Source organism: Corythoichthys intestinalis, chromosome 2, assembly GCF_030265065.1.
Source record: "Corythoichthys intestinalis isolate RoL2023-P3 chromosome 2, ASM3026506v1, whole genome shotgun sequence".
Lineage (NCBI taxonomy): Eukaryota > Metazoa > Chordata > Actinopteri > Syngnathiformes > Syngnathidae > Corythoichthys > Corythoichthys intestinalis.
The window spans coordinates 54,199,896-54,223,966 of NC_080396.1; the positions used below are offsets into that span (position 1 = coordinate 54,199,896).

The window sequence follows — 24,071 nt, forward strand, 5'->3', positions numbered from 1 at the left end:
CTAATTGGCTGTGAGTGTGACAAGAGAGAAAGCTGATTTGTTCCAGCAAGTTTCTTATCATAGCAAAAGAGGATCTGGGATTGTGCACCGCTATCACAATCCAAAACCAAGTGAGTTCTAAAGTAATGCATATACAGTACTGTACACCTTTATGCAGTATGTGTGAACTTACAGCGATGATATTGAAGAAGTCGTCATCTCCAAGAGTGTCCAGTATGGAGGAAACAGTTTGTCTCGCGATGGTCAGTCTGAGACCTTTCATGCTTCCACTGACATCGACGAGAATCACCACATCCTTCGGGGAGGTAGCAGCCTGGATATACCACTTCCTGTTGCGGCAGTCAAAAGCAATAACTCCGTGTTCATCTGGTTTCCATTTGATCCCTTGAAAAAAGGTAATTAGTAAATTACATTGAGAGAATGTCTCACAAAAGCAACAAATAACACATTCAACACTTTCTTATTTCTGGGTTTTATTGCGTTATTGGGAACATCCTTGTGTATTAGTGGTACCAGGTAAAGTAATGTCACACCCAGTCTTGATCACTACATATGGAAGGAGTTTGTAATTAAAAATATATACAGTATAGAGAGAGATTTTTTGTTGAAGTTCATGTTGCTGGCTAAAATATCAGACTGATAGTCAGAAATATGGTGACAAAACACAGAGATAGCATCTCGCAAAAATACAACGAAACAAACAAGCGCACTAACCTGGGTACTGTCTGAAAAAACCTTTGGCACTACCGAAATACTGCCATATGAGGGATGGGTCTCTCTCGAAGTTATCCACAAACACTTTATTTAAGGCTTCCGACCAGTACACTCCATTAACGATAGCAGCGTCTAATGATTAATGGTGGGAAGAAGAATAGGGTCAGAGGTAGAAAGAAATATTATTTGAGTAGAAAATGTGAAAAAAAACAACAACAACAAAACAGTAGATTAAGACAAGTCAATTTTTGTGCTTTCGGTCAAACTGCTGTACAAAGCTCACATTGGTAACGAGCATGTATTGCCAGCTAATTTGCATTTTAATGAGAAAATGATGACTACTGCCATTTACATACCCAGACATGGGTCAAACTCACAATAAAAGTCCAAAAAACACAAACATATGAGTGTACTGACGCAAGACTTTCTTTTGCTTATCTCTCTGACTAACATACCATTAGAGTTAAAAGGCACAAAGAAGTAGTGAGCTTCAACTTGAGATCATGTTTACGATCATATCTAGTATATCACCAGGTATATTAACAATTAAGAAGGATCACTAATTTATAGCTGCACCTGCATTTTGATTTTCCTGATTTTTTTTTTTTTTTTTAAATACTTATGTATTAGTAGTACATGGCACATTTGTTTCTTACCAGCTGCAGACAAGTCTGTGAACGTTGACAATAATCCAGCATGGAAATAAAAGGAGGCTGGATATTTAATTGTTTTTGGGGGTTTTTTGGTTGTTGTTTTTGTTTTGTTTTTTGTTTTTTTTCTCGCTTCAGGGGAGTTTGTTAAATTACACAAAGTAGCTACAGGACTCTGGAGGGTCTTTAAATTGTCCCTGGAGTTGAGCAAAGGACGATATGTCACTGGAAAAGAGTAACCAGAGCCTGGAGGTAACAAGCCATCACAGCTAAACTAAGCTACGGCTCCTTCAATGAGCTGAGCATTTAAAGGCGCCAACAGGAGGTGACCACCCCATTGGCTAGTATACTGTAAATTACAATAACTGTAATGTTATCAGTCTATGTGCATCAGATCATTAATAACATGAAATATGACACAAAGTACATCAGTAGGCATTTTGTTAAAGTGACAGTAAAGACTAAAAATATTTATTCATTTTAAATGTTATTTTTTATATTGCCATGCCATTTTAGCAGGTGTGCACAACTGTCAACGTTGCTGCTCCAAATGTGGAATAATTTGCCATTGTGCATCAACAAGCCCCTTCACAGTCTATTTGTAAAGTTTGTCTTAAAACTTATATTTATTCCTGGGGTTTTGGTACAGCATGTTTCAGTGCTTGCATTTATTTGTTTCTTTGTTTTTGTTCATTTCCTTATTTGTTTTTGTCCCATGTACCATTGTTTTATTGTCTTAGTGTTTGTTTTTTTTCTTAATTGTTTCTTTTATACTGTAACTCCTGCTTTTAGGTAGATGTACTGTATTTTAAAGTGCTTTATAAAAGTGAGCTGAGGAAATCCCCAGAATGTCATTTTTCAAGCTATTTAGTTGGTTTCTACAAAAGTTCAATTCTCATTAATATTCAACTGACGGGATCCAATGTATTTATTTAATATATTTAAGAATAAAATTTCAACATTTTGCTCTGATTTGCTGTCGTAGCGTATGTGTCTACTATCGTTCTTCAATGACAAAAAGCTCACGATTTCAATATTGTACAAAAATCAAATATTCACTCACTTGACACTACCGCTTCAGGGGATTCTGAGCACATGTGAGCGGATTTCAGCTAGGCAGCAAGCTTTCACTACGATTTCCTGGTTCCAAAATGCTTAGCTATTCCTTATTTCTACATAAATAAAACATGCACTCACTTGTTGCTTGGAGTTGCGCTTTTGTTGGTGAAGTACAGTATTACTAGTGAATGTGTTAAGTTTCTACGATATATACTAATATAATAGTTATGGGGCCAAAAATGCAAATTATAGTTCTGTGCAATTTCTGTTTTTTTTCTTAATCTTGACGCATTTTTTTTTTTTTTTTTTACTTCGAGTGACTTATACTCCTGAGCGACTTGTGGTCAGAAAATAAGGTAAGAACCACAATGTAATAGGAATGATCTTCTAGCACTTTATTGGTGGACAGGAAGTCAATTGATACTCAAGGGCTGCGGCAAGGGCATGTACTACACAGAGATGTAGAGAATATAAAGGGTGATTAAGTTAAAAGAGTTGAACACAGTGCATTAATCAAAAAAGACACACAATAGCCTAACATAAAGGGAAAAAAATGAGTGTGGATGGAAAGGCGGGCAAAAGCATTACTGACACACAGAAATATGAAATGGAAACAGAAAAGCAGATAAGACGTTCCTCATCTTCTCTTGTGCTGGCATCATTGTTGTGCTGTCATCACTCGTGCCAATAAGCCATGAATGAATTAGTCTTTTGGAATCAAGCATGATATGCACCACCAACCCACCTCCGTGGATTGGAGGGAGGAAATATTTGGATTGGAACCACTTGCACAAAAATATCCCAGCATTTTGCAGTTCGACTTTGTATAACCGTTCCTCAAATTAATCTGCACAGTGCAGAGTCCCCAACAATTGTACATGAAATACATAAACAAGTGTGTACACTGACAAAGGTTGAATGCAACTTGTTTTATTATTTTAAGGTTTACATTGTTTTGCTATGGTATACTGAACCACATTTGCTTTGTTATTTTCTTTCTGTCACAGTTTCACCAAAAATGCAAAAAGATAAGAAGTCCTTAACCACAAATGTTCTGGGAATAGGAAACATGCAACCCTGACTTCAAAGCACAAGCACTCAAACAAAAATATTCATCCTCTTAGTCCTTTTTTTTTGCAATAGGGCAAGCTGTTGCCCACCAAACTAGCTCCCTGCAGTTCCAGCGAATATGTCCACGTACTCACTAGCAGTGAAGAAATCCTGAGGATTTTAAAACTCTCCAAGCTCTATCCCTCTCTGACTGTGAAACATTCTATTCATTTGCCAGTAAATCATATGATGATTACATTTTCCCCTTGCATTAGCCTGCCAGTCTCGCTCTCATTGAATTTTTATTCAGTTCCTTTCCATTTCATTCGATATCGTTCTGTCACTCTCATTTGATTTTTCCTACAATCACCTAGTACTAATTAAACTATTTCTTGGACTTTCCATCAGTCTGACTTAACCTACTTTCTTCTCTTTTACCCCCACCCCACCCCCCCCAATATAATTCTGTCTAGGGTAGCTGACTTAAGCCCACGCGACATGTAGTCTGTCCACTAAGCACTGTTAAAAGGTCCGACATCAGTTGCCCGACTGTGTGTATGATGAACTAGACGATTGCCTGACTATTTAACATTTAATTTACAAAGTGTGTGAGTGAAATAATCAACAGTGCACTGCATGAACGCAAATCCAGAGACAGTGTGCAGAACTGAAACTTCTTATTACGTTTATATGAATTATTCAGTACAATTATTACCTCTGCAGCAAAAATGCTAAGTAAAGCATTTCCTATGGTGAAGCGTACAACAAATATTTGCCCGCATACAGTGAGCTGAGGTGTTTGTTTTGCAAAATGAGTTGGCGAACATACCCTTGTTATACATGTTAGTTGGCACCTGGACCACGCTGAGGCTCACGTTGACTGACAAGTTGTTAAAGTGGTCATTGGGTTGTAGAATGAATTCTCCTCCCAGCTCGACATTGTTCCCCTCCTCGTCCACTTCATTTATAAGCACTGCATTGAAGTACTCATACTGGGTAAAAGACAGAGAGAAAAGTTAAGTATGGTCGGGAATTTGGAAATAGGAAAATATATTAAAACATGCAATCATTTCACAGGGTGTAACAGTCATGGAAAGGCTATATAAGAGAAGTACATGGACTGATTTAACCCCAATCTAGGAATCATCCCAGACATGGTGATGTAGTAGTGTGATAAAAAGCTGAGTTAACATTTCTCATCACCCTGCCTTACTCCTGTCCTCTCAAGAAGCTGCATGTGATGCCCCGTCTTTGCTGTATTTTTAGTGCTGCATGTACTGGAAAGACTATTAATAAATTATGGAGCTAGATATATATAGCACACATGGCTCCCTACATCCCCAAAGCCAAGATAACACCCTTGGCTGAGGGGAGAGCGGAACACGCAGATTTGAACTCTTGAACAAGTGGAATTAGAAAAAACATTCACACAAAAAGCAAACATTAATTCTATAGTAATAGGGGTGATCAATAATGTTCGGTTCAATTAAGACTTAAAACTACCCATATGTATAAAAGTGCCTGTGAACGGCTATCTGTGCCCTGCAGTTGGCTAGCAATCAAGTCAAGAAGTAACCCATTTCTGGACCAAAGATATAAGATGGGTTCCATTTCCTGTGCGACATGCCGTTCAGAAAATGACTGGATAAATTTGACACTAGAAATAGACAGCCACAAAGTATTTCAATTCACTGAAAAGAAACTAGCAGCAAGGTGGATGGATGAGTAGCACATTTGCTTCAAAATTCTGAGTTCAAGGATTGAACAATGAACTACGTCCTTCATATGCGCACTTTACGTGCATGGGTTTTACACAAGTACTCCAGTATCCTCCCAAAAATATGCAGAGGAGGTCAATCGAACTCTCGAAATCAGTGTTTTTTAACCTCGCTAAATGCACCAAACCCCACGAGTTTTACCGAACCCTTTGGAAGTTAATAATAAAGCAATTTTTTTTCCAATTCAAAACCGATATTGCGAAGCTAGCAAGCAATACATTGTACACCACAAAAAGCAATTTTTAATGTACTAGAAATAATTTTGCCTTTTGCTGTTGATCTTCACAATGGACAATGAGATGAAACTAATTTCATCTGACACTCTTCCTTTTTTTTGTATTCTTGTCTACATTCTCATTTTATTATCGCATCATCTCATCACAAACTATTTTGATGGTTTAAAATTATGCAAATGCTTTTCAATTATTTCTGCAGTCCACGGTGCCTGTGGGTCTGTTATACTTCCTCTGTTATACTTCCTCATACCAAGGGCGCTTTCACACTAGACCAAGAGGACCAGGGTCTGGTGGTAGGGCTACCTTGCAGATACACTTACAAATGAGCTGTTGAAAAAGTTCAGCGTTCACACTGCGCCTACCGAACTTTCGGAGTAGCATGACGTGGATGAAAGCCGCACTCATTGATTGGACAAATAGAAGGGGAGGGAGTGTGGAGCGTCACAGCTTGGACATAATATAGCAGCAGTAGCAAGTTGCCACTCGGCCAGCGACGGCATCGCTGCCTTCCTACACAATCCAAGCAAACTGGAGTATATAGAAAATACGTAGTGGAAAATTAAATCACGAAAAGGAACCGCATCATACCCCGAGTCAGACAGATGTGCCATCGCTCTCACTTTCTTGACTTTTTGCCACTTCCAGGAGAACCAGAGTCATGAAACTTCCGCACTGAGACGCTCTGCTTGTGTCAGCCAATCACTCTCACACGGTATGTTCAGCAACAGCATACAAAACACCATCGCTTTATTAGAACCCGATCTGTGCATCAAATGCAACTGCTTAGCATTGCACAACAACATTTAGCCATGGCCAATTGTCTGTCATCTTGCCATGGTTGATTTTGAATAGCGTCCACGCTGTACTTCCGCTTCCAAGGATGCCCTGCGTGTACAGTCACAGCCTAGAGCATCACAGCTCCACACTGTGACGCTGCACATACAGTGGCAAAAGCGCATGTAACAAGTGTGAGCTGTGATGTTAATAACACCGCTGAGGTGTACCAATAGTGGGCGTATCAAGAAGATCAGGTTCGGCTACTGGAGGGCAGAGGAAATCAATACGGACAAGTTTGATTGAGTGAAAATTGTATTTAGAAAACATGTTACAAAAAGAAACCCCAAATATATTTACAATATAAGGTGAGTGTCCAGTAGCGAAGCTTGATTCATTGGAAGTTGAATGGGTATTGGAAGTGCTTGGCTTGAGGAGTGGGGAGATGAACAGACAGGCTGCAGAGCCCTACCAGAACCTGAATTGACAACTGTGTTGAAGGACAGCAAAAGGGCCGTCTTCAGGCTCGTGGCCTTGATTCCTAGCTCGCCATCCATTAGTTGGCGTAGTCCCACCTGGCCTGCTTGGACTAACAAACCCAATTATGAAAATGAATTAGCATTAGCATGTTAGTGTTGGCGTTTAAGCATGCTAATATGATAAAATAATACAATAATAAGCACCTACAGACACAGAAGATCACATGAATACACATGTTAGCATAAGTTAGCATGGTAGCTAATCCGCTAAAAACATGACAAAATTCAGACTCACTTGGATTTAGTCGAGAACACACTAACAGGTCCCCAACACTAATAAAAAGGTCGGGTTCTATAAATCTGAAACAGCCTTTAAACAAGTTTGAAAAATAAAATGGTTGGATACATAAAAAAGCGTTTTAGACTCCCTTGGCTTCTCTCCTACACGAAGGGAGAGGAGTCAAGGCAGCTTACATAGTGCCTAAGTGACTGGTGATTGGTATAACGTGATTTGTCATGTGATGTGGTGCATTTAGGGAGTGTGGGAAAAACAAACACTAGTTAAAAATGTGGAATCTTAACTCATTTTACACGCACCCTGCTCCGGTTGCATTCACAAGTGAAGCAGGATGTGCTTGAAGCAGACTGAGACCAACGATTTTTGAGCGGACCAGAGTTTGGTTGTTTGGTCCGAACTAGAGTTCGGATGCGCACAAAGCGGACTATCTGAAAAAGGAAGTCTGGTCCGTTTAAAACAGATCAAACTGTGCTAGTGTGAAAACGCCCCAAGTGTGAGTCAACCTTCCACTGAGAAAACCAGTTTTTCCTACCATTAGATAGAGGGCTAGCAGTTAAAAGAAATGGAATAAAGCCCTTAAATTGGGAGCAAATTAGTCCAAAACCTAGTCTAAAACAACTCTTTTCCTATAGTCGGTATGTGAAAATACAGCCCTGTGTATCTTAACCTTCGCCGAACCCCTTACTTACTCACCGAAACCCTGGGGTTCGATCAAACCCAGGTTAAGAACCACTGCTCTAAATTATCTGTAGGTGTGACTGTGAGCGTGAATGGTTGAGTGTCTATGTGCCCAGCGGTTGGCTGGCAACCAGTTTAGGGTGTACCCGCCTCCTGTCCGTAGTCAGCTGGGATGGGCTTCAGAGTTTCTCATGAGGGCGAGCGGTACAGATGATGAATACATAATTAATTTTCCGTATGGCACTGCTTATTCTAAATGGGTGAAAAATGAATTCAATACTGAAGCAAAATCATTATTGTAAGACTTTTATGAAGTTGGTTGTCTTTAAATCTGGATTCCTGTGTTCTCTTTTTAAAACTCCTTTGTATACAATCCAGAGGTGTATACAACACCAGAAGTGTTTGACATCAGACAAACAAAGCCGTTGTCTGATGCCCTGATTAATAATTTTTACTTTCATTCAATGCAATTATTGTCACTTGAATCTTAGTTCAAGTGCTTTTTCTACCATTGTTGTATCGAATGCTTTGCGTTCCTTTTTATGGAGTGAACTACTCCGTCTTCATAAGACGCAAGGGAAGATTGCACTGAAGAAGACGGCTAGAAAACACATTTGTTTGCACAGTTGTGAGGATAAAATACAGTTAACCAGGTTGTAGCATGATAAACATAAAGAAGTGGGATAAAAATCAGTCAGAATGTAGAATGGTACTATAAAAAGATACTACATTTGTGTAAATCCAAAACTGAAAATGCAATTCATGTAAATCCAGTGTATCCTGGGGGGGGGGGGGGGGGTGTACAATCACTCACGATAAAGTTAGGTTCTTACATATATTTTCTTATATTCAAAACACATTGACTGGACTTCAAACTATCAGAGAATGTACAGTGTGCCTGAGATGAAAGAAATACAACAAAGAGTGCTTAATGAGGCTGTTAATAGACTTACTTAAATTCACAGCACGTGGGGTTTAATTTTGATTAAAATTGCACCCATTAGCACATGAGTTTCAGCAGTTTTGGAGTGTATGTGGGTGTGTAAATGTGTGCGCTTACATCTGTAGAAGCTTTTGTGTGTGTGCATGAGTGCGTGTGGGTTTGTCTGTATTCAGTAAATTATGCAATCCAGTCGTACAGTCAGTGAAGGAGTGCCCAGTGCCACTAATGCAGTCCCTGATCACGGCGTTAACAACCTGATTTTCATACCGAAAGACCACATATGCACCATCAGCACCCACTCAGTGTGGGCCAGAGAGAAGACGAGAGGCTGAGGAGTGGAAAGAGCAAATAAATAGTGGAGCATACTGTATCTTAGTGCCCAATTCAAAAAATGCATTTTCATACTTGCATACATTACGCAATGATTCATGGAATGCTATGTATGTACTTTGCATGTTTTTACTGTCCTGTATTCTTTTTGTGGTGTACAATGTATTGATTCTTTTAAAATGAATGGATTGAAAGTTGAGCAATTGGCCTCACTGTTTGATGATTAAAACATTTGATCTTTTCTTTTTGTCAGAAAAATGCTGGTTCGGAATTTCAAAATAAAACAATCTGTTAGGGCTGTGTATCAGAAGATGCAAGATTTTTATGACAGTAGGGACTGAGTTACTAAAATCCCAAATAGCAGCTGCTAACGTGCATGTATACTCACTATAACAGATTATGGGGACTGTTTGGAACAGGTGAATAATGGAGGTTACCAACTTATTTGGAGAAAAAAAATAAAGTTTTTGGTCCTTCAGTAGCTCTGATAGTTTGAAGGAACTTAGAGACAGCACTACTGACACAAAATGAGGCTTGAAGTGACAAATTTAAAAAATGTTAGTGAAAGAAACAAAAATCTCTTAGTTTAAAAAAAGCTCTGATAATTTTGAGGAACCCAACAGTGGTGTAATGGCCCAGTTGTATTTGCTGTAACTCACCCTGTGTGTGTGTGAACTGTATGTATCATTACGACAAAGTGTTTAAAATATGGAACCACACACTAGAAAAACAGCCTTGGTAGATGCCAGCACCAGTTGTCACAGTGCACTGAAAATAAATGAATCAGGCGCAAGGAAATGCAGAGTTGAAAGGAGTTTTGTCATGGATGATATGGCAAAACTCCTTCATTCATCAATTTAGCGCAGGTTTGACGTAAGACATTGGGTGATGGTGGTAATCTGACACAGTCAAACTATGTGACCAGTCCACTAGAGTCGCGCTGCCAGTTAAGAAGATTAAAAGCCTAGGTTGCTGAGTCAGAGGCTACTTTTGTGGCTTTCAATAAATGAAGTCGGACCAATGTACATTTTGCACAGGAAAAGCTGGAAAAGGTTACCCACACTTGCCTCAAAGCATGCAAAATGAACTGTACTGAAACTTTGCCCGTTCGACTGATGCAATCTGAGTGCATATGGTTAGAAGGTCACCTTCTACAATGATATATTTTGTATAATGTACTAGTGTACCAATTCTTGAAGGGACTGTGTAATCAAAATCAAAGTCAACACTAATACATTAAAATGAAGAAGATAATGAATCGTGTTATAATTGCTACATTAGATGCTCCATTAACACCTGTTGACCTATGGTACGCTTTAACAGTGGTCCCAAACCTTTTTATCACCGAGGACCTGTAAGCGTGTCAATTTTTCCCACTAGAGGGGTCAAAGCACTTAGTATACCACAAAGAGTAAATTGATATACCGTAATTTCCATAATATAACGATGGAGACAGAAAAAAAAAAAATATATATATATATATATGTATATGTATATATATATATATATATATATATATATATATATATATATATATATATATATATATATATATATATATATATATATATATATATATTAGGGCTGTCAAAATTATCGCGTTAACGCGCGGTAATTAATTTTTTAAATTAATCACGTTAAAATATTTGACGCAATTAACGCACATGTCCCGCTCAGACAGTATTCTGCCTTTTGGTAAGTTTTACAGCAACGTTTTTTGTGCTGTCTAACAGCGAACTCTGGTGGTCGCTTTGCGACATGGTTTATTGCTTTCTTGCCAGTTCAATATGGCTGCACGACGGCTCGGGCTGACGCCTACGTAATGTTGTGCTTATATGATCCTTGGACAAGATTTGTCCGTAAGTATGGTTGTTGTAAAGAATGTACATATTATGTTAGTAAGTGAAATGTTATATTTTTTGTATGAGACGCTTTTTGTTTATGTTTAGTGAACCTGTATAGCGTGCTAAGCTAACGTTGTTGCTAATGCAATGCTTGTGTACTTTTTTTTTGTAGTTTCACTACGGTCCAAAGAGGACAGTGGTTTGAGGCCATTTTATTAATAAATCAGATGAAAAAGGAAGAAGTCTGATTATTAAGGCATCGTTCACTAGCTGTCTAGCTTTGGAAAAAGTAGACGCTTCGGAGTGAGGACAGCATAGACAGATTTAAATGACAGTAGAGTGAAATGTCCACTTCAGTCCTTATGTACCGTATGTTAAATGTATATATCCATCTTGTGTCTTAGCTTTCCATTCCAACAAATTATTTTACAGAATATATATATAATTTACAGAAAAATATGGCATATTTTATAGATGGTTTGAATTGCGATTAATTGCGATTAATTACGATTAATTAATTTTTAAGCTGTAATTAACTCGATTGAAAACTTTAATCGTTTGACAGCCCTAATATATATATATATATATATATATATACACACACATACTGATTTTTTTTTTTTTTATTGACATGGCCACGTTGTGTTGAAAAAAACGTATGCGGCGATCCGTTGCCGACCATTACGGTACGTGACGTCACCATTTTGTTTCGGTAATACTTCACTCTGATCGGCCGAATGATTTCGTCTGTGTTAAATTCTGCTTTTTTCACTCTTCATAAAGCACAGAATACTTGTTCTCCCCACTGTATATCTGTCCCTCGGGAAACTCAAACCCAAATAACAATAGTTCCTATTGTTACTGTGGTGTCGACAGTGATGAGCTCTCTTGAATTTCCGACTTACGTTCTCACTTTCATTTTACCGTATCAATCCATGGAAGAAACATCTATTCATCATGATGAAACCAGCAAGTTATACAGCAGCCTTTAAAAGAAAAGTCACGTTTTGTTTTCTCCTAGATTCTGGTACGTTGGAGAAGTTGGCAAATCATATTATTACTGTAAATATTGTCAGTTTATGGTAATGTTTTGAACTACCAATATGCTATGCTTGTGCTGTGTTTCACCAGTCAGTAAAATGACATTTCTGTATCTGTACATGAGCTCTGTTTTCTTGTATTCTTCTATTTATTGGTGCTAAAATTAGGGTGCGCGTTATAAACGGGTTCAATAATTTTCCCTAGAGTTTACAAGTAAATTTGGGGTGCGCATTATACACGGGTGCGCCTTATATTCGGGAAATTACGGTAACTCAAAAAGTCTGCTCTCAGTCGTTTTTAGCCTCTGCATGTGTTTTCCCTACTTCAAACATATTTCATGTATTTATAAAGCGAATCATGAAAATGACAACACGGTCCTTTTAAGGAATAAATTTGAATTACCTGTAGATGCTACTTTTTGAATGCTTGCAGGACTTCAAACTTTTTCCCGATAATTTTCTCTGCGCTTGACAGCACAACCTTTTTTTCAAACATTTGTATATTGTTGATGCACAAATATGATCTTAAAAATAAATTAATTTAATTATTTAATTAATTAATTTAAAAAAAAAAAACTTTTTTCATTTTTAATTAAAAATAATTAAAAAAAAAAAAAAGTATACATTAATTTTTCTATCCTTTTCTAGTCTACTCTAAGAAGCCATTATCTGGCACTCAAACCTTTCTAAATAAGCTTCATTTACTGCAGGTATGAAGAAAACATTGGTTGGGACTTTCAGTATTTTACTTTTTTGGGTTCTGGCAATGAGGGAAAAAAAACGAGTAAACACCCACTTGCCTCTCAAACCATTTTAAATGATTCCTAAATATGTGACACAAAGTGGGTGGATTTCATTTTGCATGTAGAAGCTAATTCAAAGTTCAGAGACAAAAACTCACATTTCTTCATATAATAAATGCACATTTCATTCACACTTTAGAGGAAACTATTTTCTGTTAGTTACACAAAAAAGCATAACATTGAGTCACTGCCATGAGGAGGGAAGAGATAGGGCACAAAAAAAGAACCGTGACGTCTCAACCCTCTGGTGTTCACTTTCAACTTTCATCACTCCCTGGGTGTAGAAATATGACTGGAAAACAACTGGGGGCACCAATACAGGTAATTTAGGGTAAACACAACAGTGTAAGAACTAGCCTGAGAGGAAGCCATGGTAGTTCAACAAGTTTTTCCCTTTTTCATGGGGGGTGTATAGAGATGGGTGAACTGTAGAAAGGCAAAGCAAAGTCAAACACTAGTTTTCAGTTTCTTCCCCCCTAAAAAAGCTGTACTTTCACTGACTCTACTTCAACTGCTGTATTTCTGACTGGCTGACGAAAACATTTTCCATCGTTGAATATGTCCGGTACTCTGACTGGTGGGGCTAAATAGTCCTTCTGTGTGCACGCCTCTGACTGGTTTAGCTTAATATGCATAGAAAAGAGTGATTTAACAAGGAGGACGATATTGGAACCAGTTAAAAATTCCTTCTCAAGGAAAACATGACATTGTGAGGGTACAGTAGATAGGCAAACCCAAATGCGAGCTGGCTTTTTTTAGCCTGCAAAATGATTTATTTTGCCATAATAAGAGAAGCAACAAATACTGTAGCTAGCTCTGACTACCCATCACAACTATGAGGAGAATAAGAGGATGGATTTAGTTTTTAAAATAATGAGAAACCTTAAAGTGGCTGTGACACAAAAAAAGCATGTTTATTTCATATTACATACAGAATTTTATGCTCCTGAATGAAATGGACCGCTTGGATGTCTGTGGAAGAGATCAATATATTTATTCAATATATTTATTCAATTTTTTGAATCCCGCGCTTCGAAAATGATGACTTCCGGCCACGGCCGCAGATTGAGGAGGCGAAGGTGACATCAGCGGACTAACCATCTTCACAATTTAGCCATTAGTATCGTATGCAGAAGGACTGCAGATTCAGCTGATTTTGCGGATTGATTTGTTTATTTTTTGCAACATGCCAGCCCAATGTGCCGCAGGGTTTTGTTGCTACACCTGGGAGAGTGGTGTGAGGCTTTTTCGATTTCTAAAACATCCTTTTCACCACTAATAATAGGCAAAATAAGTATGACAATGAAGGAACCACTGGACGGATGACGAAGTGAGTAAGCTACCTGTTTTATGTTATGTCAAATACTGGGATCATGGCAAACACTTTAATAAGGAGGTGTCTTGCATTTTGTGGGCGACAATGCTCCCTGTCCACCAAGAAGGCCTATCGGCCAACTACCAGCGGCTTGTCACACACCATGGTCGCCAGCCAATAAAGGCGTGCCTCAGCTTGGGCGCGGGGAACCCCCTCGTTTTTCTCCGGTTCTCGATTGTGTCCAGACTTCCAGCCCCCTCAGTCCTCTTCGCGTACTCGCCGAGAATGCGCTATTTTCGGCCTGGGCTCGGGAAGCCCCCCGCTTTCGTCTCCGGTTCTCAATTGTGTCCGGACTTCCAGCCCCCTCGGTCCTCTTTGTGTGTCCGCCAAGAATGCACTATTTTCGGTTTGGGCTCCGGCAGCCCCCTGCTCTCGTCTCCGGTTATCGATTGTGTCTATTTTCGTGTTGCACATGTTTTTTTATGATGTAACTTATTTATTTAGCACCATTGGAGAACATAGAGATTCCAACTGAATGTAAAAGAGGATTCGCCGCCACAAAAGCCTTGGAAGCAAAATATTATCAGAGTGCAAAATTGGGCAGAACACCGGCAACGAGCACTGCTTGCCAGCCGGGGCAGCAGCAGAACGACGTGCCGAAACGTGCTCGCTGCCGGGGCTGGCCGATCGGTGGAGACAATCAACCCCGCTGCCGTGTGTGATATGAGTCGGGGTAGTTTTGTGTGATTTTCCGTTTTTGAAAGGCAAGGAAAAGACTTGGAAAAGCCGCTCGGTTCGGGTTAGCATGTTGCCCAGATGTCACGCCTCCTGTTTTGTGTACGCTCTTTCCTCCGTCTCCGAAGCTGGGGCAGGGAAAAGACAAGCCGGACTAACCCCAGTGGCATAAAATATCGTTCGGGAGGTTTAAGAAGTGGCAGTTTTGACCATTATGCAGTAATTTTGCCCTGTCGTACTGAACAACTGCATTTTTAATGATTTATTATTTCATTTAGCACCTAACCTTAGTACCTAACCGTACCGTTTGTTTATCAATTGGGGAAAAATACTTAGATCAAAGAGAATATCCTGTAAAAATATTGGAGTAGAACCATTGGAACAATGATGACATTTTGCTGCTCTCTGTCGCATTTTCCTCGTTATGAATCTTTCCCCTCAATGGGCTGAATTCTAAATCAGCTGAAATCGTTACTCCGCTGACGTCATCTGGAGACGCTAGAGCGCTATAATGACAGGCGAGGCTAAACGGCAGATTAAAAGACTTATTTCTTTGCCAAATTGTTGTCGTGACGGTGCGCTTCCGTCACTGATGGCGTGCGCACACACGCACGCACGCATGCACACACGCACGCACATACAAAATAGGCAGCAGCTGCGCTCGCGCAAATGACACTCATTTTTTACTTACGCCGTTGTTTGGACAATCGGGACACGTTTCCCACCCTAACATTCTCTCACAATTGGTAGCGCGACCAGGGGTGCACACTCGTCACTCTACACATTGTTAAATAAATCCATTCCACATACATTCAAATAATCCATTCACTCTGATCAGTTATCATTTACCGGCAAGGAGGAAGTGAGGACAGCCAAACAGGCGTGACGGGTTTGGGACCCTTAAATGGGAAAAGTTCCTGCGTAATTTGGGAGCAGGTGCGCTTGAGGGGAGGAGCTATTAGTATAAAAAGAGGCATTTTCTGCAGGTAGAGGGAAGCGTGAGGTGGGTTTGTCCATGCCAGAGCAAAAAGGTAGTTTTGTCTCAGCGTAATCCCACTTTTACTTCTTGTATTTATATGTTTGGATGATGCTGTGGAAATCCATATTTTTTGTAAATAGTATTTTCTTCCTTTATTTTGTGATTTTGACTTTTTGCTTTAAAACGTTATATATTTTTTCTTTTTTGAATATATTCCAATGATGCACTTTGTGTTTGCTGGGGTTCGAACCTATTAAAAAGTCACAACACCTGTATTCTCCTGACTATGCCATCAGTTTTTTTTTTTTTTTGTAGCCGGAAGAACCCCGCGACAGTTGTATATGGTCCAATTGTCTCAAAATGTGATTTTAATTCACATAATAATGCTATTTAAGACTTTTTTTTCAATTTCACAGGCACTTTAACAAATGCAAATCTTTATGCTTTTCACGTTATTAGATACAATCAAATACCCAAAATTTCAGTATCTCTGTAATGCCTTGCGTACATGAGCGGTGGTATTATGTTGTGTCTTTTGTCACTTATTGCAAGATCCACTGAGGCCTAAGTCCAAAATGCACTGTTTGACATTGTTTTATATGAAAAAGTAAGATGTCGTAACATACTCCGACACTGTGATTGTGAACATCACCAAATAGATCTTGTTACACTGAGGTATTCTAAATGTCATTATTACTCATCATCACCGTCTTTCCGCAGCCCATGTTCTGTCCACAGGAAATTAGTAATGAACTTAATTAGAGGATAATTATCTCTCCAGATGCTCTCTCGACTCAACATTGAACTGTGAAGAGGAACAGTGTATGTCATGTAAAGAACCAGCACTTGCCCACATACAGATAAACAGTCTAAATTTTAACATCATATGAGAGTATTTCATGGAGCATATTGAAACAAGTTGTAATTGTTCAGTCATCATTCTGGTAACACAAAGCATACCTATTAGAATGACTAATAATATACAGTGTAATGTACATTGTATATATAGTCCCTCTCACTGACCCTCTGAAGCTCACTACTCCTCAGCCTCACTCTTTCCACTTTGTATATAGTCTTATGGACTTAGGTTGAAACCCTCTGTGCATGGTGAGGAGCTTTCTGGTCTTGATAGTCAAGGCTTCTTCCTCCTCTTTCCGCCAGCTAATTATACCAGCTGGGTCTCTACCAGAGGCCTGGAAGCTTGAGGGTGCTGTGCAGTATCTTTGCTGTTGCTAGGATTGCGCTCTTCTAGACAGAGATAACTGATGTTTTACCAGGTATCTGCTGGAGCCACTTCTCCAATGTGGGGTACACGGCCCCCAGTGCTCCTTTGACCACGGGCACAACTGTTGCTTTCACCTTCCAGGCTCTCTACAGCTGTTCCTTGAGCCTTTCATATTTCTCTCCTTTCTCGTGTTCCTTTTTCCTGATATTCCCATCATTGGGGATGGCTACATCAATCACAACGGCTGTCCTCTGCTGCTTATCCATGATCACGACGTCCGGTTGGTTGGCCACAACCATCTTATCTTATCTTGTATATACTATATACACTGCTAAAAAAATTAAAGGAACACTTTTTAATCAAAGTTTAGCAACATTTCAGTCAAACGTCCGGGGTATTGATCTGGTCAGTTAAGTAGCAGAGGGGGTTGTCAATCAATTTCAGCATCTTTGTTGTTAATTAAATCAACAACAGGTGCATCAGAGGGGTAACAATGAGACGGCCCCAAAACAGGAATGGTTTTCCAGGCTGAAGCCACTGATACTTTTTTCCCCTCATCTCTTTTGGCAGATTTTTTACTGACTGACGGTGTACTGCTATAGTTTTTCATTTGGCTTGGATCAACATCCCTGTTGATAGCATGGTACAGTACTTGGAAGCTACAGAGGTTACACAAGTAGTCTAACTCCTTCAGAATGGCACATAAATATGTGTCGTTACAAGAAGATTTGCTGTGTCTCCTAGCAGAGTCTCAAGACCATGGAGTAGATTCCATGGGACAGGTAGTTACTCCAGGAGAGCTTGACAGGGCCATAGGAGGCCTTAAACTCTTAAACATTATGCCGTTTGCAACATCATTCTGCATAGCCGGTTTGGTGGTGGGTCAGTGATGGTCAGGGGAGGAATAACCCCGAAAAGACACATATATGTCTACAGATTAGATAATGGCACCCTGACTGCTACTAGGTATAAGGATGAAATCCTTGGATCCATTGTCAGAATCTACACTTTTGCAATGGGACCCGAGTTCCTCCTGGTTGACGACAATGCCTGACCTCAAGTGAGTATATACAGTTTGTGGAGGATGAAGAGAAATTGATATCATTGACTGGCCCACACGTTCACCTCATTCGTTCATTTATCTTCTTAACCGCTTATCCACTGATAGAGACTGGTCGGAGGCGACGGCGAGTGGAGGTAGAGGACGATACATCTGCCTGAGGACCGTCGAGTTCGTAGACATATTCCGGCCTTATTACTGACGCGCACAACACGTTCATATTTTTCCATCATTTCCTCGACAATTTCAGTTGTGAGCATCACCTTTAATCCTTTTTTCACCACCTGCACTCACCTTATTGGGACCCATGTTGATTTCTCTTAAAAGAAAATCCACCGTGCTGCTGTCTTGCGGGAAAACAATAAAATTGCGATGCTGTTGTAAATCGTCATATTTTAAGCATGTTGTCATATTTCAAGACAAATAATGAGTCAAATTTGACGTCGGATGTCAAAAGGTTCTTATGATGATGCGTTTGTATGTTAAGGTACGACTAATATATATCAATGCTGTCAGTTAAAACGTGTTAATAAATGTGTTAACAGTGTGATGAGCATGAACCCGCCTAGTTGCTTGGCATGGCCCATTTTGTTTGTTTCCAAGCATATTTGGATGAAAATATAGTGAAGAACCTCCTGCCGCTTTACGCAGCTCTCCTAGCCACCCAAGATGCACTATATGCAGGCAAAAGTACACTGAGGATAGGGGTGAAATTCTCATATCAGAAACATAACTTTGGCTTTATTAACCCAAAATGTGGGACTTGAGAGGGAATGTGGCATTCATTGTCATTTATTAAGCTGCTAAGTTAAAAAAGTAAAAAAAAAAAAAAAAACATGAAACACCATATAGTGTACCTACTGAATTGTTTTGGGTAAATCTTGTTACAATTACAGCGTGGATTCAAGTGAACAGATTACTTATGCAGAAAATAACACACCAATATAAAGTATGTATTGGGCATTCAAAGAGCAGAATGCAACAACTCAATCATTTTCATAGAAATTGTGAGTGTCTAGACAGGTCAGTGAAGCAGAAAATGGGCTGATTATTCAGGCATCAACACAGGGCAAATATGTTTTGATAAAGAAAAACAAAACAAACTGGCAAATCTACAAGTCTGTGGTTTTATTCTCTTCTATCACTCCTTTAGTAATACCCTGGACATGATAAAGGGGAGCAGGATGGGGGGGGAAATGCAGTTTGCGTCCCCACCTCCGTGGGGTCTACATTTTCAAGAAGCAGCATTTAGGCAATGCAATTGGTAGTTGGTCTCTATCCTCCATGGATAGACTTCATTGGCTGCAAAGGGCATGGGAGACTGCTCTATGCTTTCCTATTTACAGTACATGAGCATTGCGGGTAAAAGAGCGAGGGAGGGAAATCGGAGCAGATTACCCTGCCAATTTCTCTTGGAAGCAGAAGAGCTCTGGAATGGATAGATAAGGAAATTCCGAGCAAACCCCTGCCAGCTAAATATGTATCCAATAGCCAAAAACACACACACACACAAATACACTCTGAATAGTGATGGAGGAGGTTTGACCCTACAGGGTGGATGGGTATTTTTAACCCAGCTGGTGATAATTACCATGTATTCACCATGGTCTGCAATAAAAAAGCAATATCAGAAATACCACCAACCAAGCTGTGCGACACAGTCACGCATGTATCCAAACCTATTCAGACATGGTTAAGGGGTTTCGATCAGGAGATTTCACCAATCTTTTCTCAATTTAGGGCTTGCAAAGTCCTTTGAACTCTTTAGTGATTAAGGGCTATGAATAAGAATCCCAACTTGACATGCAAATACAGCAAAAATGACTATCCACAGCATTTATCAATTTTGGTTCTCTACCATTGACTTAAGTAAGGCCTATTAAGTGGATCAGTCCTAAATTTGGGATTTCAGCACTGCAGAAGATGACCCAAAACCGAAGTAGAAGCCAGAAGTAGTAGCTTAATATATAATATATTGTTATGATTATGATTAATAATGATAATATAATGGTGGAACTCATTGATTTTATTTTCATTGTCTTAACTCTGTTGCTAATTTTCATTTGAATGGTTGGACCTTTCCAGGGGATAGTGCGCTACTAAGTGTTGCAATTTATCACTTTAAACAACACAAATAGCAGTTTGAGGATTGTGTATTATCATTTTAAGAAATATTGACTACATAAAATGAAATAAAATATATACATTTTATTGGCAAGCCAGAGTTTTATTCATACTTTGCTTAAGTAATTATATGGCGGATCATATATTTCACCAGCTGTCTGGTGATAAAATGTTTTAATGCACATATTTTGTTGTATCACTACTGTATTCAGGCGAAGATTTATTGGGTATGGATTTTTTTTTAAGTGTCCTTGAAGCCATAAGCTCTGTGATTTACTTTTTTGGTCCCACATACTGAAATCTAAGAAAAAAATCTTAATCAGTGATTAAAGGATATTCCATTTCAGCGATTATGAACAAAAATAAATATGAATGAACATTGAATCATTTTCATTTTGTGTCTTACTCATTCCAACATTTTAGACCTAAGTGCCGCGAAACTACTGTCGCATGATATATGAGTGAATCGTTTAATGTGCGTAATGCCATATACTGAATCCCATAACTACATTAATATGTATTCACGCATTTGTTCACTACAAGGCAATTAATTCCTAATAATGGTAGCATTACTCTTTACCTCTGAACTCAATAGGGACACCATTGCCGGTTTGGATTGCTGTTGAACAATAAACTCATGAATAAACTTTTCGTGAATATGATATCAATGCTTTGCTTGATTCATTAATCTTCATCACCACTTATCATCACGAGGGTCGCAGAGGTGCTGGCGCCTAACCCGGCAAGAGGCAGGGTACACCCTGAACTGGTTGCCAGTTAATCGCAGAGCACATACAGTATAGAAAAACAACCATTCACAATCACACCTATCTAGAATTCAGAGTGTCCATACAGCCTGCGGTGCATGTTTTTGATATGTGGGAGGAAGCCGAAGTACCCGGAGAAAACCCATGCAGGCACGTGGAGAAGATGCAAACTCCACACAGGAAGGCAAAGCCCAGGATTAAACCCTTGATCTCAGAACTGTGAGGTGGATGTTCTAAACACTCTACCAATGTGCCGCCTCTTTGACTGACATACATTGTGTTGGATGAAATTGTGCTGAAGCACACTGCATTGTTTAATAGTATATCAACAAGAAACTGCCAATGAATTATTACGGTAAAATGAACACACGGAGATAAAAATTCAAAACGAAGCAAATTACCTGTAGTTTAAATTAATAAACAATAGCATGAGCCAAAAAAAAAAAAAAAAAAAAAAAAAAAAAAAAAAAAAAAGGAATTCACTCTGACAAAGAGAGACAGATGTGAAAGATGTGACAGCATAAACTGAAGTTCAATGAAAAAGACAAACAAGAACTTCTCCGGACGCCTGAAGTAGTTGAGTAGCAACTACTCCCAAGTCAGCTTTGCATCACATTCCCATTTAAACCTTAGCTTCCTGCTGCGTCTTCTAAAAACCAAAATTGCACTCTAAAAATTAAAGCTGCTCAAATGGATTTGAAGCAGAACGGTGAAAGAAGAGGAAGTGTTGTGGGTACTTCTTGAGAAAAGTTATGACAGAGATTTAAAACTGTTAATAATTTACGATTTGTGAATATTCAATAAACAACTAACATAGCATTTTAATTTGATCTCTGCCGAGAAAATCGATGAATTCCTCCCACATATATTTCAGTTTTAGTAACTATTAGTAAAGAACACAGAAGAAACAGAAAATTCGGAAAGCATTTGTATGAGTTTAAGCCTACATGCTTAAAACTACAGAGTTTAATCTTTGGGGTTCCACGGTGGCTCTTAAATGTAATAGCAACAAAACTGAAGATAGAGCCACATTTTTTTTAACACAATCGGATTAAGCCCCCACAGCTGTGAAGCCTACAGTATGTAAGAGCAAAATCTCTGTCATAGGGTCACACATGCATCAGCTTTTCCATACTTACTGTACTTCTGAAACAGTGGGAATATTATACGATGCAGCAAAAAAATAATAGTATTATGAAACTTCACTCACTGCAGTAATTTTTGTTATGCTATGTCAATCTTAGTTACAAAACCAGTATGTGTGTTTGCACCACATGTCAGATTGACTTACATAATAGGTTTTGCTTTGTTCTTATAAATAAATTGTTCACCATCAACATATTCCATCCTACAAATTAAAAAATATATCCTTATACTGTACTTTATTCCTCTTATCAAATTTACCACCAACCCTCACAACATGGGTGGATGCAGCGTTAGAGTATAAAGGCGTTTCTAATGGTGTTATTTTTTTAGTAGTGAGTTATCCAATTAATTACTTTCCCATCTTTGAAATGGCGTTATCGTTACTGAGGATGTGAAGGGGTGCATTACTACAATTTGGTTTAATGAAGTGCAAGTTGTCTGATTTTGTAACACATCAACCTGCCTGCCCTGGAGAGAGCAGTGCGGAAGGGGGGAGGAGGGAAAGGGGTGGTGACGCCATTGCAAACGTGATGATGATTGGCTAAGTGGGCGGATCGTGCCCTGCTTCACTGCACGCTCTGGCAAACACAACAAGATAGTGAAAATGACAACGGGTCGGGGAATTTCAAAGGTAGCGTCCTCAAACTTGAATTATTTTCAATATTCAATAGGGGTGTAACGGTACACAAAAATCTCGGTTCGGTATGTACCTCGGTTTTGAGGTCACGGTTCGGTTAATTTTAGGTACAGTAAGAAAACAAAATGCAAAATAAATGTGTTGGTTGTTTATTAGACATCTTTCAACAATAGGAACATTAGCCTATACAAAGCTAGAATTCTGCTCAAAAAGTAGCGGGTATTTAAAGATAATCCAACAACAATTTGCCTTTCAGACCCCACGTATTGGTCAGCTTTCTTTCTGAAAGAAAGAAGAAAAAAAAGTCCTGTGCTAAAGAGAAAAGCAATCCCAATGACATAGATTTTAACATGTATTTTACAAATGAAATGCCTCAATGAATCTTTTTTTTTTTTTCTTATGAACGGTTTTCAAAAGCTTTATTGCTGGATTTTCTCAAGTTAAAGCACCACACAGAAATTAATAAATTTAATTGTGTAAGCAGGATCTGTGTATTATTTTTATTATTTAATTACAGGTGTTTTAGCTCATTTCAATTTATTTTATTTAAATGGGCTATTATTTCTTTATTATGTGTTTATATTTTAGAAATATGATGTATTATTCATTTATATTGTATATTTTATGTTATATAACTTTAGTTCCTATGTGAATATTAGGTCCTACTTGTTTTGTTGTGGTAGGAGGGTTTTGTATTGAACACGGGGCCGTGTTGGTTATTATTATAGCAGAGAAGACAGCAATAAATCAACAAAGACAATTCAACTGTGCCCCGATCAACCACTCAAAAGATCTGATGGACTCAAAAAGTGGGTTACGATTGCATATTAGTTTGAAAATCAACCGGATCCACCGTATTTTTACACGAGTGACTTCCGGTCTGCCCGATCCTAGCTACCGGTAGTAGTATTGACGCAGGAGGGTCGCGTCTCACGTCAAATAATAAACTCTGCTATTCTTTTCGCTTGCGTCATGTTGAGCCGCTTTGGGATGCGTCTAACACGCGGCCGCACTGGTGTGCATTGGCTGATTGACTTTAACGCCCGTGTTTCATTGAGTTCTCGCGGCGGCCACGTTGTCGCGCCGTTGAAGTTTCTGGGTTATACTGCCCTACCGTGTTGGTCCTCATTATAGTAGACAAGACGGAGTAAATATAATCTACACAAAGAAACTGTAACCCGATCGACTCACAGCCCCGAAAAGTAAGGGTTACATTACGTCAGAAACCCATTTGGTACGCCTCCGTTCCGAACCGAGCACCACGTACTGAAACGGTTCAATACAAACACATGTGCCGTTACACGCTTAATATTCAATATTGTTACTTTACGGAATATTTAGGGTTAGTGTTCTGCTTATTGTGTAATAGGCCTAACATACAGTTTCAGAGATTTGCACTGGTTAATG

General features: G+C 39.0%; 1 protein-coding gene across 3 annotated transcripts in view; it reads right to left on the reverse strand.

The window, feature by feature from the left end:
- LOC130930315 (voltage-dependent calcium channel subunit alpha-2/delta-3-like) overlaps positions 1-24,071 on the reverse strand; it is a 288,134-nt gene that overhangs the window by 197,507 nt on the left and 66,556 nt on the right. For all 3 annotated transcript variants that reach the window (XM_057858208.1, XM_057858191.1, XM_057858200.1), the window contains exons 5-7: positions 4,303-4,465; positions 715-846; positions 173-384 (exon numbers count right to left, since the gene is read on the reverse strand). In XM_057858208.1, the coding sequence (XP_057714191.1) occupies positions 173-384; positions 715-846; positions 4,303-4,465 (507 nt within the window). The remainder of the gene's footprint in view (positions 1-172; positions 385-714; positions 847-4,302; positions 4,466-24,071) is intronic.